The 23,363-nt window shown below is 46.2% G+C and overlaps 1 protein-coding gene across 1 annotated transcript in view; it reads right to left on the reverse strand.

Moving 5' to 3' along the window:
• The window catches only part of LOC146821369 (uncharacterized), a 181,830-nt gene extending 172,833 nt beyond the window's left edge, over window positions 1–8,997 (reverse strand). The window contains exon 1 of the mRNA XM_085609837.1: window positions 8,867–8,997. Coding sequence (XP_085465963.1) covers window positions 8,867–8,997 — 131 coding nt within the window. The remainder of the gene's footprint in view (window positions 1–8,866) is intronic.
• Window positions 8,998–23,363: the final 14,366 nt, after the last annotated feature.

Below are 23,363 nucleotides of genomic sequence, written 5' to 3' on the forward strand. Positions count from 1 at the left end.
GGTAGAGTTTAAAGCGGTTCACATGGATAACCCTTTTGGGTGTCCTGCTTGTGCCCAGGTCAACGAAGTAGGTGACCTCACGCTTTTTTTTTAGGATAGGGTAAGTGGGCCACTCCATCTGTCCTAGGGAGCCCTAGGTGGCACTGGCTCCAAAACCCACAAATGGGGCCCTGGTTGAAATTCTACCAGTGCAGTTTTTTGATCATACCAGTGCTTCTGAAGCTCCTGGCTGGCCTCAAGATTTGTGGATGCCTTTTCCATGTACTCAGCCCTTCTGGACCTTAGGCCAAGCACATAGTCCACAATATCTTGGTCCCCTCAAAGGATGGCCAAAGAGAAGTTCAAAGGGGGTAAACCCTACTCCCTTCCGTGGCACCTCTCTGTAAGCGAAAAGCAAGCATGGTAAGAGGACATCCCATCTCCTTTTGAGTTTTTCAGGGAGCCCCATAATCATGACTTTCAATGTCTTGTTGAATCTCTCAACAAGGCAGTGGTTTGTGGGTGATAGGGTGTAGTAAACTTGTACTGCAGTCCACACTCTTTCCACATATGTTATGGGTAAGCAAACCAAAAGTTGGAATCTCTGTCTGAAACCACCTCCTTAGGAAACCCTACCCAGGTGAAGACACCAATGAGGGCCTTGGCTACTGCAGGAGCTCTAGAAGTCCTACGGGGAATTACCTCAGGATACCTAGTGGCATGACCCGCTACCACTAGAATGAATTTGTTTCCTGATGCTGTGTGAGGTTCAAGTGGACCCACTATGTCCACACCTAACCTTTGAAAGGGTACCCCAGCCACTGGTAGTTGAATTAAGGGGGCCTTTGGGTGGTTGCCTGTCTTGCCACTGGCTTGACAGGTGACAACGGAGCTGACACACTCCTTCACCTTCTGACACTTCTGGGGCCAGTAAAAGTGATTAACTAGCTTTTCCCAGGTTTTGGTTTGCCCAGCTAGAGGGATGTCATGAGCTAAAGTTAGGAGGAACTGTACCTCTGAGGCACTACCACTCCCCTAGTGGCTCCAGGGTTGGGGTCGCTGGTCTCAGTGTACAGTAGTCCCTCTTCTCAATAAACTCTGTGGGTACCACTTACATCTCGCTTTTCCTGTGCAGCAGCTTGCTGCCTCAGGCATTCAAGAGTTGGAAAGTCCTGCTGTCCCAGGCACAGCTCTTCCCTAGAGGGTCCCCCTGGGCCTAAGAGTTCAACCTGGTAAGGGTCAAGCTCCATGGGCTCAGTTCCCTCCGGCGTTTCCAATTCCACTCCCTGAGGAGAGGGGTCCTGATCCTTTTGCTGTACAGAAGCTGGTTCCCCAGTCTTCTTACCTTTCCTCTTGAAAGGTTGGGCCATACTTTCAGGCTCCAACACTTCTTTTTCACCCTGTTTTCTGCTCTGGGCTCTTGTTTTTACACACACCATCTCAGGGATATCCAGCATTGCTGCATGGGTTTTCAGTTCAACCTCAGCCCATGCTGAGGTTGCCAGGTCATTGCCAAGCAGACATGCAGCTGGTAGCTTTGGAGAGACCACTACCTGTTTTTTGCCAGTAACCCCTCCCCCCACCCTAGTCTAATGTCACCATAGCCATTGCATGGTTAGTGGTAACACTGTCAGCTTTGTTGACTGGGTAAGTTCTCTCAATCAAGTATTGCTCAGGGGAAACCAGTGTATCTCTCACCATAGTGACACTGGTACCTGTATCCCTCAGAGTTTCTATCCTAGTTCCATTAATCCAAGGGTACTGTAAATACTTCTTTAAGTTGGGTAGCCACACAGCTACAGTGGCAAACTCATCTTTCCCTTCTGAAACTAGAACTGCTTCAGTGTGCAACTCGATTTTCTCTCGGCACACTGTTGATCCCATCTGGAGACTTGCTACACCAGGAGTAGCTGTAGTTGGACTAGGAGGCTTCTTGTTTGGGCAAGCAGCATCTCCAATTGTGTGTCCCAACTTCTTACAGTTGTTACACCAGGCCTTTAAAGGAACAAAGTTCTTTCCCCCTGTACCATCTGCCAAACGCTCTGAAGGGCAACACACATTACCTTATATAACTCCTCAATAAATATGTAATTTCTTTGTTCTGTTAGTCACCATTCCTTTAGTCCCTGATTAAGGCAATCATTAAGTGTGCTCCAGATAGCCCCATCTGGAAGAAACACATCCACTCTGAGAGACATGTCCCTTCTTGTCTCCCTCACTCAAACACTCCCACTGCTATGCCTTTCTCTTTTCTTCCCAATTTATTATTTATTTATAATGCACACATGCCTTGCAATTAGACCATCAAGGTGCACATAAAACAAATAAAAGCATACATTTTAAAGAATATTATAAATCAAAAATAGCAATCCTAAAATAAAATAATATTCTAATTTAATTATTTTTTCTAGATGAAAATCAGATCACATGATGCCATAAATATTCTTTCAGAATGAATATTATCACACTTCCACATCTTTAGCTCACTGTTTCATGCCCCTCTTCTTCTGTTCACTCTACCACTCTACATATTTCTTGGGCACGCCAATACATTGCCCTACTTTATTTTGCTACCCGGCATCAACTCTGTCCATTATCCTAGACATGCTGACACTCCTCCTTCGTCGCACAACCCTCTCCATCCCTCCATGATCAGTCTAAACAGACCATGCGATGGAAAACTTTGGAATATAATTAAATTAGAGAGAGTGGCTACTCCCTCAACCTACCTGCATGAAACAGAGCTTCTAAGACAGGCTTTAGATCATGCTGTCAAACGTCCTGGTCCCCATCTCCCACATCAATTGGTGAGAGAAGGAGGATTGGAAAAGGCGACAGCACCCTTGGTGTCCTAGTAGTATGCTTGACGTAGTACAATAGAACCAATATTGGGTTTTGCAGTCAGCAGTAGGTAGTGTAACATTTATACCACACCTAATAGACTAGCCAGACACATAGCCTGCTGCTACTTACCACAGCCCTCCTTGACCCACATCATGATGGTACAAGAAGGCTCTGTTGACCTGATGCAGTAGCCTCAAAAGAAACACGTCTATAGTTGCTCGCAGAGATACCCTACTGACTCCCAAGCTACGTACTACAGCCTTAGACAGAATGATATGTGTTACTACCTATTGTACCAGAAGCAATGACATCAAAAGGATAATTAATGGACATTGGGGATTGATCTCAGACACTATAGAAATACAAGAACCACCCATGCATGCTTTTAAAAAAGCTAAAAATATCAAGGACCAAGTTGTCCGTTCATTACTAGACATGCCATCCAACCCGACCATCCAAACAATGTGGAATCTACCAGAAATAATGGGTCGCTACAAGTGCACAAAATGTAAGGCGTGCTCAATGTGCATGGAAACCAAAACCTTTGAATTCAAAGATCATACCATCAATCTGCAGGCACATACTAATTGCAACACCACAAACGTAATCTACGCCATTCTGTGCCCCTGCAACCAACTATATGTGGGTCAACCCGACAAAAGGTGAAGACACAAATCCTACAGCACTGTAGCAGGATTAGGTGCAAGACAGCGGGAGCACCACTTGTGGAACATTTCTCTACCAACATGCACACTCCAGAATCTATCAAATGGCTAGTGCTAGAGAAGGTATCTCTTGGCCCATGAGGAGGTGACCTATGCCCTATCCTTAACATCAGGGAATGTAAGTGGATGCACCGACTGGACACAGTGATGAATGGTCTTAACGAGCAAGATGCCACCTATGCCCAAATGGCGGGTCTACATGCAGAATAAAGCTGATTCCCTTGACCTTTAGACTAATACATACAGGATCGACACTAGTCTTTAGCTACTAATCCAACATATCATATAGATGCCATTTTATGTATCAGTGAACATTAAAAACACGATGTTACTCCAGCTTTCCCCTCTCTAGGGCTAATCCTTAAGAAATAAGCATCTTTCTCAAGGTATATACAATGACTAACAGCACCTCTCTGTCTCCCAATTCGATTAATTGTAATCCTCAATGTTGAATATGTAACGCATTATATCCAAATACAATCAGATGTGGTAGAGTGCTCACCATGTATGCCTATCATGCACATACACGCTCTCTACCAATGATCATATATATTCTGATGTTTGCCGGCTTCGTTTTAATAATGCTTGTAATAACGTTTGTTGAACAGCGAATTCGTTACTAGACATTGCTCGACATTTGTGTAAATTGAATATAAACAGTTCTGTGTAAAGGTTGATACCACTTAATCACGACGGATATTTCAATGCGGTATGAGATAGTACCCATCAGGTATGCTTACTGTACACAAAATGTGTTCCCAACTAATGATCATTTTACAATGTGTGCTTTTGTAAATAATGCATGTATAACATTTGTCGATAAGCCAATAGGTTAGTAACATTTATAGAAAGTGAACCCTACTACTTGGAGCTAAAGGTCAATATACCCTATTCACTACAGACATTTTCCACCACGCCTTAGAACTATAAATGCTCGAGATCATTAACTCTAAACACGCCAATTCGTGACACACCTACGCAGGGCCGGTTCATGCCTTTTACTGCCATGGAAACGAGCGGCTCCGTCCCAGCACCCTAATACACGCACCCTCCTTCGTATTGGCCAGACGTGAGGCGAGCCCCCAGGAACAATCAAGCGACTGCACCTCTGGGTGCACGCACGCCGTGGTTTCTGCCTACATCTAGCGTGAGCACACTGAGCAGGCTCATTGTTCGAGCTACCCAGCCACGTTGAGGAGGTATGTGCTTAGCTGAGATTTGCCATGTCTTTGCGTAATCCAACACCGTGCTAAATCCCTTCTTAATGCAAAGACCAGCACACGTTATTCGGTGGTTCATTTGCATATAATGGATTTTAACATCACTACGATCGACACATCATGTCCGCTTTTAAATATTCTGTCAGATGCTATCCACAACGGGAACTCTTTACTTTAAGGTATATGTTCCCATTTGTAAAACGCGTCTTCGGCGTTCATTGTCCCGTTTAGTAAGGGATTTTTTTAATCACCACTCCGAGCCTTTTCAACATCACTTAGATCTTCCATAATGATCGATATGCCCTGTTGAGCACTGCTTACACTAACCATTTTGCCAGATGCTACCCACATTTGGAAACGTGGGTTCGGTAGTTTACCCGCGTTCAGCATCTCACATAGTAGGAGACTGTTTAACACCGCTTTGAGCTTTTCAACATCACTTGGATTTTCCGATGTGGCAGAATATATGAGTGCCATTTCTTTTTGATTCCCACTTACTAACTGACCAGCGCGTAATTGACATTTCTGCACAATGCAATAGCCCTTATGACGCCCTTCTCCCTTCCTCCTTCAGACCCTGATCTGGATTCACTCCATCTTTTGCACCGGGAGAATGACTACCCCGTTTGCAAGATAAGCAACAGAAGTGATTGTGCTACCCTTTTGTCTCTCCTATGTATGCGGAAATCTTCCGCCCGACATGTACTTCAATTAAAACAACATGTCTCCCTTTAGATTTTCAGGAGCCTCTTGAGAGACCATTAAGGATCGTACATTGCCCGTCCTTCCTTACACAAGTAGGTGTAATATGTCTCACCTACCTGACTTTTCACCACTTCTACTATATCATTGCACTGAACCAATATTAATTATTCTTAGGTGCTCAGCCCAAGAATTTGTCCTGATGAAGACCCCGACATGAGGACACCACTCACCCTCCATCTTGCTGGGGTCGAAACGTAGACTGTTTTACCCAAACACCCACGAGCTCATAGAATGGAATAAATAAATTGAAAACGTTCCTATGAGCAATGTGTGTATAGGAACTAACAGACCTTTAATAGGCTGGAAAGGTCATTTTGTATATAATTTGAATTGTGTCTTTGTCACAACACCTTTACCCTGTCCCTCACTCGCCACTCCACTACCATTGCCCCATCTTCCTTTCTTCTCACACTGAGAGCACTGTGAGTACTTTATTTATTACCAATGTTTTGGAACTAATACATTGCGACCCATTAATGCTTTGATTGACAATCGCATTTAATGCTGGTGTTACCTATGGAAATTAAATTTCTGTTTTTGAGCTTGCTTTTGAATCTATAGTGGTGAATTGTTTTCTGTTGTTTTGTAATTCTTATGAGAAATAGAACTACCTCGACCATTCTTTTCAACGTACTGTAATACTGACCTAGGCCGGGTAGTTTTTACTTGGGGTCCACCCCGTAAAAACGTATCACATGTAAAAAGGCATGGCTGGACATTTGGGTGCTTTCTACATGTTAAGTAATCATATCACTAAATAACCATAAAACAATGGCATATTAACAACCAGCTTCCCTAGAGCTAGAAATAAGTGACAATGAAGGAAAGCTGTAGAGGAACTCACCCTCTGGCTACTTCTATTCAGCATTGAATGTGAGAACACATACACAGGTTAACTTCAGTTCTCCTTGATATATCCACACCAAGGACAGTACAGCCAGCACAGCTCCTATCACTTGTGAATCGCCTTGTTGCCAAGTGCCCACCACATTCCAAAGATCATGATGTAAACAAAGCTCCAAGGCATTACATCACCTTAAGGAGATAGTACAAAAACGGTGAGAGAAGGCCATAATATATCTCCCTCCTAACAATACCAACCAACATAATCCTAACCTAAAACAAAAGGATAACAAAACAAACACATGCTAAAGACCAAAAGGATATACCATAATGTCATCATAGCATAATAATACAAGAAATGATGATGGGAACAGGAGGTTTGGATAATACCCAAGAGGACACAAGTTTTGCAATAATATGGTAATACAGGGAATAAAATCAGACACGGGCATATTTTTGAGAAAGTGGCAAAGCGTAGGTTAGCTCCAAAATTGGTAACGCAGCGCTCTCTCACCTTAGAAATGCAGGGATGCGCCGTATTTAACATAATACAGCACACCCCTGTGTTTCTCCCTGCGCTGGTGCTAAATTCAGCTGCCCCTCAGGCACCCTTGCACCATAGTGCAGGAGTGCCTGTGTTGCGGGAATGATTGTTTATGTGCAGGAAGGTGTTCCTTCCTGGACATAAACAATCCAGATTGGTGATGCGCAACTGCTATGTGTGCTGCATCTTGCAGCACATATATTGGTTGCAAATCGTCATTTTTTTAATTATTGTATATGTGCAAGAAGGGACTTCTTCCTACAAATAACCAATCATTCATAGCAATTTCCTGTTTCTATGTGTGATGCATATTGCAGCACACATCGAAACAGCAAAAACAAGGAGAAATACGTTCAGAAATAAAGCATTTCTCCTCGTTTCACCATGTTAAGACCAGGTATTCCCTGGTCTTAAGTTTGGTGCTGCCTACGTTTTACACCACCGTTCGGTGGAACGCCCACCGCAACACTGATTGCCCACCCCTTTCATGCTGAGGCTAGCATTAAAAGAGGTCTTATTTACAAGGCAGCGTTAAGCCACGTTAAGTGGCTTAACACCGCCTTGTAAATAAGGTGAAGCCCCTATCGCCAAAGGAACGTCACAAAAAGTGACCTTCCAATGGCAATAGGGGCTTGTAAATATGCCCCCTAGTCCTTGAGGTATGTGGGTCTCCTCCTGTTACAAGTGTCACGGGGTGAGTCAAACCAGTAGGCAAACCATTGTTCAGAAATTGCACTTCCCCCACCCTAGTCAGGACTGACATCCCAAGTACTAGTGTCATATGTTCTATATAGGTCCTATTGTAATTTTCCCTATTTTAGCCTAATTGTGCACGACTCAGGCCGCATTACCTTTGTACATGTTACTACATAATCATGTTTGCTTTTTTGCCACATTATATTTTCACACAGAATCTGGAGTTGTTTTCTAGTTCTGTTCTTTCCTGGTATTTAGTCTGCACAGCAGACAAGGTCAAACAACAATATCCCTTGTTATTTTGTTCTGGTCAGTCACTCGCACCTAGACACAACACAAAAATACAGCTGTTGTTTATGAACATGTGAACCTTGTCATATAGGTATGCACATCACTGTAACACAGAGAGAGAAAAAGATATTTCCAGAGAGATCACAGCTGTACCTGAGATGTAGAATGTTCATTTGTGTATGCTAAGGTACGGGGTCCGCTGCTAAGCCCAGAGATCTTTGCTGTATAAACAGTTTTGATTCTGTAGAAGGCAGGAGAGTTAAGCTATATTGTCTTATAATATGACAGGGCTTTTTATAGTATACGGTTTATTGACATTGCTGATTGTATTTTTGCTAGGAAGTTGTTTTCTAAGTGTGGCACGTATACTGCATTTCAGAGTACGATAGTTTAAATAAACATTTCAAACTTCCTTTGTCTCTCTTTAATATCTTACTGTGAATGAGTATGAGTGTCTTAGTCAAAGGGAGTGTCCTGTCACGGTGATCCCTGGGAGGATCGGGCGTGTTGTTTTCTGGAGTGTCAATTCACTTGTTCCTCTGATTATGAGTAGGAAGGCAAGTGAGGCACTATAGCCGGTCGGACTTGGACTCATGATACTGGGGTGGTATGGTGACTCAGTCCCTAACTACTGATGTTCTTTTGTCCCAAGCATAGTTCTGTTACTAAGCAGAATCCCTGCAACATGAAGCTGCCAACGTTTGATCTGGCACTTACTTGCGGTAACCCTGCGTAGCGCTTATGCCTTTACACAGTACCCTTACACCATCCTGCAGAGACGTCCGTGGTGATTGGAACTTATCCTCCATAGTTTTTAGGGAACACTTACTTCTGCTGTTTTTTCAGCTTGAATATTAAAAGACTTTTACCCACGTTTGTGCCTTTTTTAATCCTTTGCTTGTAGATTATGGCTGTAGTCATTGAGGCTTATTGCCGCCCGGCGTTTATTCAACACTTACTGGCACATGGAGTCCCTAATGCTGGAGCTCCTGTGGTTTTTGTCATAGTAGCGGATGCAGCGTACCGCTTTGAAGTTTTCTATTCCTGGGTCACTTTTCCGGCTGTCAACGCTAATGATAATATCTTTCATATTTATACTGTTGCAGCGAATGTTTAATTCTACTTATGCACGTCATGAAATTCCTCCCACGGTCTGGGAACACTAGACTTGGTTTAATGGCGCCCTTCCCCATGTTCTTGCCATTGGTTTTATGGGCCCCTTAAGTATTGACAGGGCCACTTGGCCTACTCTTGCAAGATTTACACCTCAACCAAATGTGGCTGATCCAGAATTTGGCTGAGTTGCATGCGTTATGTAACCAGATTGTTCTTTTACATCAACGCCTAATACAATTTGTTTACCGTGCCGTTTTAGCAGGTCCGATAGGACTGATGCTACTGCTCAGGCACACCAAGCTCCAGGACTGGTTATTACTCCAGTGATTGTGAATTCAGTTATGGGCAAACACCCATCTAATCGGGAGGACATCCCATTTTGGATTGCCTAGAAAATGTGTCAACATGATGCTGTATTTCCGTTTATGGGTCCACAGGAAAAACGTAGAATGTTAACCATGTGCTTGCCTATTGATCTGGTTCTCCATTTAGCCGACTGCAACACCCGGGGGACTGTGTTTGTCTCACTCTTTTCGTCATGTAACCCTCTCTCATGCTGAAGTTTCTTGACAATACACTACAAGGAAAGAAAAACATTTTCCTATTCAGGCTTCAGTGAGCCCTCGGGCAGCAGGATGGATAGACGTATTACATCAAACATCAATGCAGTTCCTTATTTTCCCCTCCCTAACCCAGCCAGAGACAATTGCAAAGTTTTATGTAAGAACTGATGAAACAAAAAAACCAGAAACAGCAACTTTGCCAAATTATTTGTGACAAGGTGGTAAACATTCAGTTTTTATACTACAAAGCAAGTAGCCAATATTCAAAGTAATTAGCCCTGATATCACAAGTAGATTGTATTATATTCTAACAATAATCTCAAGAACATCTCACCAACTTGTGTGAAAAGTTGACAATGCTCCACTTTCAGAATCCCTAGCAAAGTCCAAATTCAAAGCAAATATCCAAAATTCCACAAAGCAGACCTTACCCCGCAGGGGTATAGCTATCTCCTCTCAAGAAGCAATGAGGCTCTCAAGATGGATAAGGTCTCGAAAGACATGAATATCATCTCCGACAAGAGGTTTTGTGTCTCATAAGAAGATGGATTCTTCAGACCAAATTCTACAAAATGAAATGTGGATCAAGCTACAAAGAAGAAAATCTACAACACTAGGTAGACTCTGAATACCAATATTTCTGTGAAAAAGCGCAGTAGAAGCAGAGAAGCCTCCCAACGTGTATCTCTCAGAACAGAAATGGCCACACATCTCAATTTCGACACATTGAGGGACAGGCGGTTACTAACTATGACATGACTGTACCATATTTTCTTGACCTTCGCAGTGAGGTTTGCAAAACGCCACTGATTCTGTGGGGCAACTGGTCTTAACCTCTTTTCTTTCTTCTTCAGTATATGTTTTAATATACACTTTTCACATTCATTTATTCTCTGTAAAGCATAGAATGTTGAACAGAAAAAGGTCTCGTCCTAATTTCAATACTTATGTTTGGCCATATGCTTTTAAAGTTAAACCGGAATTACAGGCATCCTGTAGGCCTGGGCCAAAATTCCGTTCCGTTCGCGGAAATTGCGATAATTTGGCATTTTCGCGTTTAGCGGACAGCACGAAAATGTCAAAATTATCGCATTCCGCAGCTTAGCGATAATTTGTTTCTTGCTGTAAAATAATACATTCTCGTATGCGCGCGATCGCCTTACCTGAATCCCCGCGTTCGCCGACAAGTTTTCCCGATCCGGTCGCGTTCTCCACGAGATGTTGGATTGTTGGTAGCCATTTGCGCTGTCTCGCGACAGTTCGCGCCCGCAGTAACGTCATGCGTTGCGCGATCACGTCTTTCTTCTCGCAATCATGCACCGCGAGACAAGTGAAAACAAGATGGCCGCACCCGCGAGCAACCGCATGGGTAAGTTGGCGAGCCGCGACCACGCACAAAATACCTCGAACGGGCGGGAAAAAAACTTCCGCATCTTCGCGATATTTCCGCGTGTTTGCGGAGATTTTTAACATTTTCGTGATAATTTGCGAAAGTGAATTTCGCAAATTCTGCCCACCCCTAGCATCCTGTTCTTGGCATGTGCGTTGAAAATGTGAGAGACATAGGGCCCATTTATGACTCTAGCAGTCTTTGAACTGCCGTTGCAGTTTGACGATCCGACCACCCACTACCCTGGCAGTCCGACCGCTGGTATTGTGAGCAGGGCGGATGGACCGCTCCCACGCCAAAGTGTCTGCTACCACAGTGTCAGCAGTGGCTCATAGAGCCGGTCCTGGCATTTCCACGGCGGGGCTGATCACGTTCTGCTTTTTATGGAGGGGCCATCGCCATGAAATGGTCAGAAGACAGGCAGGTTTTGAGGTGCAAACATGTCTCTAAGGTGAGTGGGCCCTTGATGTTACTGGTGCCAGCTGTGTTTGCCCCCATGCCATCAACCCTGTTGCACGCACTCCTTCTCCACTGGACCGTGCTGCAGAAAAACAGTGCCAACGACCGCCCGGGGGCATAGCAGCATGGTTGGCATTGGCTGCAGGCTCTTTTCTAGAGCCACAGCATACCGCCGCCATGACTGTGCCACCTACACACCACCAGCCCTGCGGTGATGTTGTAATGCGTCAGTTGGGATGACGCCTCCTTGGCAGCGAGTTCCAGACTGCTGCCGTGACAGCCCCGCAGTGTGTCCGCCCAAAGTTCATTTTTCAGCTCACATCATATAATGAGTACAGAGTTCCCGGTGACTAAACTCAAGGTTTCGTTTTTAACCAGGAAATATTTTTCAAGTTTTTAATCACATTATTTATTCTCAATAAAAGAACATTGCAATGTTCATCGACCCCTGACCTCAGCCACTGCAAGTGGGTAAAAAGTAGACCTGGACAAAAAAAATTATAATGCTGGGAAAATATATTTATATTCCACATCCCACACGTGTTTGCACATGGAAGGCTTTTTAAAGCAGAAAATGTCTCACAGACATACATTTTCTGCTCAAACCTATCTCCTGTTGATATCATTTTTTATGCAAAGTTCATACTTGTACGAAAATAGTCCCACAAGTACCTGCAAAACTTGTTTTGTTCAAAAATCATAGTTTCACAAACGTTTAATGAAATTTTGTAAACAAAATACACAATTTCATGCACGTCTTTATGACAAAAAAGCCACAAAATGTGTTTGATGCCCTTAAGTGTAGTATATAATACATGGTTTGTCTTTCCCACATTTTCTAGTCTAACCATGGCATCACCAGGGACCACCTGTTAGCGTATCATATGTTTTGTTATACCCATTTGTAATTTTGGTAGAGAAAATGTGTCAATGTAGGCTCAATATGAGCACAGTGACTTCTTGGCATGGTTCACCGGACCTCTCTGATTGGACCTTGCATTAGGCTCTATCAAGCGTTCTGAAGTTTCCAAAAGCCCAAATCAGCGATTTATTAAGCTCCTTGTTAAATATGTAACTTCTTCACTCATGGTTAAAGGTCATTGCGTTACATTCTGATTAAAGCAATCATTTAGAATGCTGAGACCACTCCTCAGAGCAGCCCTCATTCAGAGAAGGTGACATCGCCTCATTTTATCTTCTGCATGTTAATTGCCTTCTGCTGAAGAGACACCACATCTCCAAAACGTGAACACTGTCTGAAAAATCTATTATTCATCAAATAGAAATTGAAAAACATGTCATCATAATATTCCTTTTTCCAAAATGGCAATCTTTAACTAAAAATATAGTGGTGGAGGGAGGGGCGTCCAGAAGGAGTGGCGGAACAGCCCCACCCTACCTGTCTCATCACATCTCAGTGTGCCACTCTTCTTCATTTCATACTTCTGCTTTGACCCTATTACTCTCACTCACAATCTCTCACTGCCATACCTTTGTCATTTTCCCTACTCTTGCTGTCAGCTATCCATCCAAATGTATTTCTCTTTCCCCTTTTCTTCTACCCCCTCTTCTAATGTCTAGGTCATCCCTATCAATTACACATATGTATCTTCCTCTGACAAATTGTCTCACGTGTAAATGTTCTCATCCACTCTCTGACTCCCTCTTCTTCTCAGTTCCTTCGGCCCTCCCTCCATTTCTTTGTCTAACTTCCTCAAACCCTTTTTATATCAAGAAGGGTACAGAACAGGCCCATCAACACCGCTTCACCACTGTTACAGGCCAAGTGGGAAGCAGAAGTGATGAGGTGTACACATATTCATGGCATGTCCCTACCCCCATGCAACTCTGACAATCCATCTGGGAAATTATACATTGAAATGAACAGTGGCTACTTCATCATTATACCTGTATGAAAAGATGTGAACTCTGAAAGTCTTTAGATCGCAAAGCCAATGAAACAAGTTCCACAAACTAGATATTTTTCCCGTCCTCACACAGGCAAAGCCGCTGCCTCCCAGGATTATGTTGTTCATATATAACCATATACATATATATATATAAATATATTTCCAGAGTTTTATATAGCGCAGACTTGACCCTAAGGTATCAGAGCGCTTTACATGAGCACCAGTTGCGTTACAGATGGACACATCCATTTTTTGTTAGGCACGGGAAAATTAAGTGATTTGCCCAGAATCACAGGATGTTGGGCGTCCCTGCCGAGACTCGATCCCAATTCCCCAGCGTCTAGGCCACATCCTCTCCCCAGGAATTAGCATTTAAAAAACCTTGCAAATTCACTGAAAAAACCATAGGTTTCACACAAGTTATAGTTAGCGGACATTTTACTGATAAAAAACCATTGAAATTCCCCCGTTATAGTTAGTGCAGGCAACTATAACTCACGCGACCGCAATCCTCTGCTGATGCTAATACTGTATTTAGACACTTATTTACCCATGTCTTCTTCCATAAATTTTTAGCTATACATATATTACAAATATTTTGTTTTCATAAAGACACATATGTCATCAGCAGAGGATTGCGGTCGCGTGAGTTATAGTTGCCTGCACTAACTATAACGGGGGAATTTCAATGGTTTTTTATCAGTAAAATGTCCGCTAACTATAACTTGTGTGAAACCTATGGTTTTTTCAGTGAATTTGCAAGGTTTTTTAAATGCTAATTCCTAACTATAACGTGTGTGAAACCTATGGTTTTTTCAGTGAATTTGTACGGTTTTTTAAATGCTAAGTTACTTTACGCCGTTCGTGGCGTGCGCGCCCACTTTACGCAGTTCGTTCCGTGCGCGCACGGTGCGCTTCGCGCGCCCACTTTACGCAGTTAGTGCCGTGCACGCACGGTGGGCACGCGGTGCGCTACGAGCACCGTGTGCCCAAGTTACGCTAGATGGGCCATGTACGCAAGATGCGCTTCGCGCATCGTGCGCACACGGAGGCCGTATTGGGCGCATCGTTGTTAAATGTTAAATATTGATTGTTATGTATTTCGTTAGATAATTTGCCATGCACGAAAGATGGCCTACAGCCACCTTTTGCACACGGGGTGTGGAAAACGTGGACATTTTTTTTTTTTTTATTTATTTTTTACCGTACGCGTACGGTAAGCGTAATCGGCGATTTTTCGATAAATCTAAAAATTTTATTTTTGGCATTGTGGGTTCTTTGGGGACTCCATAATCATGACTGGGTGGTTGGGAGCTCTCTAGGAAGCCTCTTTTGTTGTTTTCCGACAATGAATTTCCTCCACTCCCCTCAGAGTGCGAGAGAGAAAATGGCGGCCGACACTTCCTGGTTTCGACCGATTCGAATGTTTACTAAGATCTAACAGCCAATCAGAATCGCGCTCGCGCACGTCACCGTTCGCGTACGGTAAGCTTACCGTAAGCGCACGGTAAGCGCACCGTAAGCTGGCTCAGATATATATATTGATTTAAATGCTATTTTCTCAGGAACTACTGAACAAATTTACACCAGACCTACAAAAGGCACTTCCTTGACCTGAGGACTGCCTCTCTGCCAAATTTCAAGTAACTCTGTTCAGCCGTTCGGGCTGTAGCTGTGTCTAAAGGTCCTATGGAAAAATGCATGGGAAAAACGCGTTTTGGGACCCCCTTTTTTCTCAGCCCCCGCTTGACGAATCCCCCCGAGACTTTCAGGGTAGGAGCGGAGTGTAGCGCCCCACCTATTTTGAAAATTTCGCGAGGATTCGTCGACCAGCGCCAAAGTTATTCCAAATAGAATGTTGCAGATTTCCTATGGAAACGTGGTCCTAACTATAACTATCTACTGGCGATCGCCAGTAGATAATATATATATATATATATATATATAATCTAGGACTTCAAAAGACCTGGACCTGGACAAGTGTTGATGAAACAAGGCTAACACCTCATACAAGAGTTTTTCTTATTTTCAGGCAAATGGACAATATGGATCAGCATCTGCCTATAGAGAGGGTCTCCAAAACTACAGTGGATATTGGAAAGAATAATAAACAGGGGGACTTCGCAAGTGGTATCCCTCTAGGCACGAGAGGTCTCTCAGGTAGCTGTGAAGCAGAGGTCAGAGAGGATTCTGTGATATCACTGAAAGACGATTTATAATGTCTTCTGCTCACCCCAGTGAGATTTAGAAATGCTAATCATGCTACAGGCCAAGTCTGCTATAAAATGATAGTCCTAACCTCAAACAACAAAAGCATAAAAGTGTAAAATAAAGAGTATAAAGACTACCACTTCTACCACTTTAATACTGATTTGGCTCATCAGGGAATTAATAATGCTAATTTAGTGAATATTAAGACATAGATGAAAAACGTTTTTTGTTTGTTAAACTCTGACTAATTATATCGCTTGTTCAACTTTAAATAACAATGCTAGATCACTTGAAAGTGCTCTACATCAACTCACCATACTCTCTCTAAATATATTGTCCTTCCATTTTGAAATATAATTAGCCATATTTTATCATGTTAGTTTTAGTCGGAACTAGGAACAGCTAAGCACTGCTTAATTTGTAAAAAAATGAATATGGGCAATTACACAAATGTGTTCTTAGGAGATCACCCCCCACTGACATGCCCAAGTCCATCTTTGACCCCACCCACCTACACCACTTATGCCACTGTATGCCTGCATGAATGATACCTAATGCAAGACTGCAGCAAGCAAGTGAAGTGAGTTAGCCTTCTTTCCACAACTGGAGTTCCCCACATGAGAAACATTTGAAAACATTGGGTCCAATAATGCCTTTTACAGCCCACTTCTGACTTACACGTTCTCAAAAGTTTAAAGCTCTGAAAGCTCTTGTGAAATAGCCCAGCACTTTCAAGGTGTGTTTGGAAGGAGGCAGTACTAGTCTCTAACTCAGGGAGGTATCAGACTCCATGCAGAGGGTACACTTAGATTGGTGTTGAGTGCTCAGCTTTAGAGAGGCTGTGGCCACTCTACCAACCATACAGTGCAGAGCGGGAGAGCCAAACATACCATCACACCCCACAACCCTGGACCTACTGCTTTTGTGGGCAGCTGTGTGCATATTCAATTTAATTGGTAGTGTACTGAGAGTTGGATTCCCACTTCTCTGTCAATGATTTACAAAGGTCATTGAGTGTAGTTTCAGTGCCAACAGGTGGCTGGTGACTGACCATATAAAACATTATAGCTGGACATGTGGGTCCTTTCTACATGGTAAGTAATCATATCACAAAATAATCATAAAACAATGGCATATTAACAGCCAACATCCCTAGAGCTAGAAATAAATGACACTGAAGGAAAGGTATACAGGAACTCACCCACTTGCTATTTCTATTCAGCATTGAATGTGTTGAGAGAACACATACACGTGTTAACTTCAGTTCTCCTTGATATATCCACACCAAGGACAGTACAGCCAGCACAACTCCTCTCTCTCTCATGAATCGCCTTGTTGCCAAGTGCCCATAACATTCCAAAGATCATGATGTAAACAAAGCTCCAAGGCATTACATCACCTTAGGATATAGTACAAAAAAGATGAGATCAGGCCATAACACTCCCACCCCTCAGCAATACCAACCAAAAACAAGCAAAAAACAATAAGCTAACAAAACAAACACATGCTAAAGATACTATAATAACTCAACAGAAAACAGATACCATAATATCATCATAGTATAATAATACAGGAAATGATGATAGGAATACTAAATTTGGATAATAACCAAGCGGACACAAGTTTTGCAATAATATGATGACACAGGGAATAACATCAGACATTGGGGCATATTTTCGAAAAACAATTGTCAATGCGCAGATTAGCTCCAAAATTGCTAATGCCGTGCACCGTCACTTTAGAAACGCAGGGATGCGCCGTATTTACAATAATACAGCACATCTCTGCATTTCTCCCTGTGCTTGCGCTATATTCAGCTGCCTAATGTAGGAAGCTGGCTCTGTATATACTGTACCAAAGTGAGGCTTAGAGTGCACAGAGTCCAGTGGAACCTCAAAGGTAGGCAGCGGTGAAGTTAGATAGCACCTCACTCTCTATTTGTGGTAGTGTGGTCGAGCAGTAAGTCTTTATCAGAGGACAGTGTTAAGCATTTGTTGTACACACTCAGTCAACAAATGAATTCACACACTCAAAGACTGAACTTCAGACCAATTGTTTTTGTATAAAAATATTCTTTTAGTTATTTTATTTCCTAGAACAAAGCAAGCCTGGCCCAGGTAAGTGATAAGTACTTTGCAGTAAATATACAGATTGTAACACAGTTTGGATTGCAATTGTAAATGCACTTTGTTTTGAATTTAAGTATTGTTTCTGAGAAATGCAATGATTTGTAAATACAGTACATATACTTTTGTATAGGATTTTGAATACAATTACAGGTAAGTTACTTTGAAATTACTTTTCTTACACAGTGTAGTATACCTGGGTACTACACTGGGACATTTCCTGTAAACAGGTAAGTAAAATCGTTGGGGGGTGTGGCTAGCTGGCCAACATGGTGGACGCGGATTCCTAACGCTCCGGCCAATATCCCGTTATCCGACAGAGTTCTCCTACCTGTGCGCCATCCACGCTGGCAGTGCATGGCATCCCCTGAGGAAGAGCTGCTGCAGCCAGACGGTGCCCGTTTGAGCTGCCTCCATCACCGTAGCAGCGGCTGCAGACGAGAGGCCTAGCACGGCTCCCGCGTGGTGAGGCCGAATGGCGGCGCCCTCTGGAGGGGCCTGGCTGACCACGCCGCGACTGCCGCTGTGCTACTGCCACGCCGGAGGGAAGGGTGCGCACGGCTTCCCCCGCGCCTTCAGATCCTGCAGAAGAGGCGGACGTCGCTGTGCTGCAGCTGTCGGCGGTGAATCACCCGGCGGAGGCTGCCTGAGTCTCGGGGGCATGGTGCTGCGCGACCTGTGGGCCGCTGGAGGGCTACGGGCCTGCGCCTGGTAGCGGTATCCCTTGTGGGAGGCGTGCGGAGCGGGGGGCTGCCCCAGTGGTGCTGGCTGGAGCCGTGGGGCACTGACGGACCCTCCGGAAGGCAGCGGCGCCTGGGTTGGAGCCGTCCTGCGTGCAGAGTGGTGGCATCGGCGGTGGCAGGCAGGGAGTAGCGGCCCGCTGAGGAGACTGCAGACGGCCCGCCGCGGAGCTTGCAGCGGGCGGCCCCTGGAGGATCCTGTCCCTCGGCATCGGCTGGGTGCTGGAGGGGAGGCGTCTGGCGGGAGCCGCTTCAGAAGCAACCAAGGTGAGAGACGCTCTCTGGGACCTGGGCATCGCTGCGAGGTGCAGACTTCCTGGCGCTGCCTTCACGCCTGGCCTGTGTCTTCTGGATCTCCTGTGCTGCGGAGCGCGGGGGCTGCTAGGCTGCACCGGGGCCTGCTGGTGACCATCCCCCTGAGGAACTGACACTCATCAACTGGGCAAAGCGGGCGATCGGCCTGTGGTGGCGGGGACGTCTACGTAGGCTGCATTGACTCCCTGGCCCGGTTCTGTGCCCCAGAGACTTGGAGGTTGTTGCTACGCCTGCGGGGGAGGCCACAGAGAGCATCCTTATAGGGGACAGGCGGCTGCCTCGAGCAAACCACTATCCTTGGAGTGCGACACGCACCTGGCCCTTGGCCTAGACGCACACAATCTCACTGTCGGCCCATACAGGTCACCTCCTCGTGGCAGGCGCGGGTTCGTGGGCACAGGGTTGCGGCTCGCGCGCCGTCTCCATGAGATGGATGCTGCTGACGGGCGGGGGACGCCTGCAGCCAGCGAGGCGAGCATTCCGCCACTACCCTACCAGACGGAGGACCCCCACGGGTGTGGACCTGCAGACAGGGGCCGCATCAGCCTGCTACAGGTGGGGAACCTGTCCGCCAAACTGCCGTGAACCTGGTGTGCTGGCGGCCCTCCCTGTTGGGGTCACACTCAAGGCCTCCTCCGGACACATCCTTTGAGAACCGCACGCTCAATGGTCGGCCGGCCTCTTTCCCGTGCTGCGGGCGCATCTACACCATCCGCGCACTCGCTCCCCTGGACGCTGGCTGCGAATGCCCACAGCACAACAACTGGTGATGGGCCGTATACATGCCAAGATGCAGCAGGGGCCGCTGCGCACGAGCTCTCTTGACCCTGCGCACCTGAGAGGTGAGAGCGAAGCAGAGCCGATGACCACAGCGCTCGCAGCCAAATTGCAGCAGTGGAGAAAATAGGGGCCGCCTTGGACCACACCAGGACATCCCTGGAAAACAGGATTGACAAAGTCACCTCTGACTTCACGCACCTGCACGCATCATCGCAAAGTAGCGGACACAGTCACCACCCAAGGGCACACACTCAAGGAGCTGCAATCGGTCACTCACTGCCACGCCGCTGCCCTGCAAGATATGTTGGATCGTATACATGTCCTGGAGGACAGAGCAGAGGATGCAGAAGGGCGCTCTCGCCACAACAATATCCGCGTGGTGGGACTGCCGGAGGGCGAGGAGGGGCGGCACCCGGAACGATATGTGGAGACCTGGCCGGGAGCCAGACCGCGCCCATTTCTGTTCAAACTTCTCAACTATAGGGACAGGGATGCGGTGCTACGAGAAGTCCGGAAGATGGACGACCTCACTGTGGGCGGCAGCCAGGTCGTGGTCTTCCCTGACTACACCGCTCTTGTGCAGCGCCGCAGAAACAACTTTACGGCAGTGAAACATCAGCTCCGTGAACTAGCACTGCCCTACTCGCTCTTGTTCCCTGCCAGGCTGCGAGTGGTTGAGAAAGGAAAAAACCTGCTTCTTTGATTCACCCGCGGAGGCGTGGGACTGGCTTGAGGAATTCGGACTATGGACGGGAACAAGGTCGACTGCTCCTGGAGATGGCGCCTCGCCGGGAAGATGGGAAGGCTGGCGCAGACGACGCAGGACCACCCGCGGGACCGCGCCCAGGGCTGTGGCCCCAACCCCGGAGAAAATGAGACTGGAACGCCAGCACGTACTTGCAGCGGTTACCACGCTTGCCAGCCCGACTCCCACGGATTGTCTGAAACCCTACGCACAACACACGGTGGTGGTGAGAGGCTCCTCATCACCGTCAACTGAAATTTCTGATTACCTTTGCTTGCTGGAGGTCACCCCGCAGACTGCAGATGGTATCCTGGACTGAGGACACGAACATGCTGCACTATGCTGCTCATCGCTCACGCAAGTAGCTTATTGTATGTTCCTATGGCTCTGCTCATGACCTATGCGGGGCGAGGGAGGGTTGGCAGTGTCATTGCTTGTATGTGCCGGATGCGCGCTAACAGGGAACCGCCCAGCTTATAACCGGATGCCCCTTGCGCCCCCCGAGAGCGACTAGTTTGCGCGAGGCAGTCTCTAGTTCCACACCTGCACCTCACTAACCCCACAAGACATTTTAGTGACACTCCTCGATGGCGCACTGCGTAATTGTGTGGTAATGGGGGGAGAGCAACTGCAGTCTGTTACCTACACACACGCCCCTCCGAGTCACAACCTGACCTAGTTTCAACCCGCGCAAAGTTGCGGAAGTTTGGACGGACACACGAGCAAGGTTCGCCCCAGCCGTTATGTTTTACATAGTTCATACACTGTTCTTGTTACCTCAGAACGGTGCCTACGCACCTCGCCGAATCCCGAGCTCACTAAGACATACCCCACCCCCGGCTTCCTCAATGACTACCCACACTAGTGATGGCACGGGTTAACATACTCACATGGAACATACGTGGCATGCATACCCCCACATGGCGATACTCCTTCTTCGCCTACCTCCAGAGACACTCAATCGGAATCGCCCTCCTGCAGGAAACCCACATGACACAGCCGGAATTGAACAGACTGCGGAAGCGTTGGAGAGGGCGGGTGTATGGCACAGTCTATTCAGTTCACACCAGTGGCACCCTCGTCTGGGTTAGAGCAGGTGTCCCATTCGTTGACACGGATGTGGTCATAGACCCTGATGGCAGGTACACCCTCGTACGCGGTACACTCAATGGTCAACCACTCTTGTTGGCCTCGATCTATGCTCCGAATGTGGACCAAGTGCCATTCCTCACACACCTGTCACTGGCGCTGACCCCTTATGCTGGACTCCCCTGGTTGCTGGGAGGAGACTTCAACTCTGTGCTTGATGTACATCTCGATAGATCTTACGCCCCCTTCGGAAAATGACAGCCATCTCTACAGCGCAGGCGCTCCAGGACTGGCTCTCCCACTGGGCGATACTAGATATCTTGCGGACCCTTCACCCCACTGACCGTATTAATTCCCACTACTCGGCGATGCATGATCTCCATGTGCGATTAGATAGAGTGGTAGGGTCCCAATCTTTGCTGCCGCTGGAAGCGAAATCAGAGTACCCAGGGCGGACGTATTCCGATCATAACCCCCTGTGAATACATTCTCGCGTGCGCGCGATCGCCTTACCTGAATCCCCACGTTCGCCGACAAGTTTTCCCGATCCGGTCACGTTCTCCACGAGATGTTGGATTGTTGGTAGCCATTTGCGCTGTCTCGCGACAGTTCACGCCCGCAGTAACGTCATGCGTCGCGTGATCACGTCTTTCTTCTCGCGATCATGCACCGCGAGACAAGTGAAAACAAGATGGCCGCGCCCGCGAGCAACCGCATGGGTAAGTTGGCGAGCCGCGACCACGCAGAAAATACCGCGAATGGGCGGGAAAAAAACTTCTGCATCTTCGCGATATTTCCGCGCGTTTGCGGAGATTTTTAACATTTTCGCAATAATTTGCGAAACTGAATTTCGCAAATTCTGCCCACCCCTAGCATCCTGTTCTTGGCATGTGCGTTGAAAATGTGAGAGACATAGGGCCCATTTATGACTCTAGCAGTCTTTGAACTGCCGTTGCAGTTTGACGATCCGACCACCCACTACCCTGGCAGTCCGACCGCTGGTATTGTGAGCAGGGCAGATGGACCGCTCCCACGCCAAAGTGTCTGCTACCACAGTGTCAGCAGTGGCTCATAGAGCCGGTCCTGGCATTTCCACCGTGGGGCTGATCACGATCTGCTTTTTATGGAGGGGCCATCGCCATGAAATGGTCAGAAGACAGGCAGGTTTTGAGGTGCAAACATGTCTCTAAGGTGAGTGGGCCCTTGATGTTACTGGTGCCAGCTGTGTTTGCCCCCATGCCATCAACCATGTTGCACGCACTCCTTCTCCACTGGACCGTGCTGCAGAAAAAAAGTGGCAACGACCGCCCGGGGCATAGCAGTATGGTTGGCATTGTCTGCAGGCTCTTTTCTAGAGCCACAGCATGCCGCCGCCATGACTGTGCCACCTACACACCACCAGCCCTGCGGTGATGTCGTAATGCGTCAGTCGGGATGACGCCTCCTTGGCGGCGAGTTCCAGACTGCTGCCGTGACAGCCCCGCAGTGTGTCCGCCTAAAGTTCATTTTTCAGCTCACATCATATAATGAGTACAGAGTTCTCGGTGACTAAACTCAAGGTTTCATTTTTAACCAGGAAATACTTTTCAAGTTTTTAATCACATTCTCAATAAAATAACATTGCAATGTTCATCGACCCCTGACCTAAGCCACTGCAAGTGGGTAAAAGGAGACCTGGACAAAAAAAATTATAATGCTGGGAAAATATATTTATATTCCACATTCCACAAGTGTTTGCACATGGAAGGCTTTTTAAAGCAGAAAATGTCTCACAGACATACATTTTCTGCTCAAACCTATCTCCTGTTGATATCATTTTTTATGCAAAGTTCATACTTGCACGAAAATAGTCCCACAAGTACCTGCAAAACTTGTTTTGTTCATAAATCATAGTTTCACAAACGTTTAATGAAATTTTGTAAACAAAATACACAATTTCATGCACGTCTTTATGACAAAAAAGCCACAAAATGTGTTTGATGCCCTTAAGTGTAGCATGTAATACAAGGTTT

Source organism: Triturus cristatus, chromosome 6, assembly GCF_964204655.1.
Source record: "Triturus cristatus chromosome 6, aTriCri1.1, whole genome shotgun sequence".
NCBI classification, from domain to species: domain Eukaryota; kingdom Metazoa; phylum Chordata; class Amphibia; order Caudata; family Salamandridae; genus Triturus; species Triturus cristatus.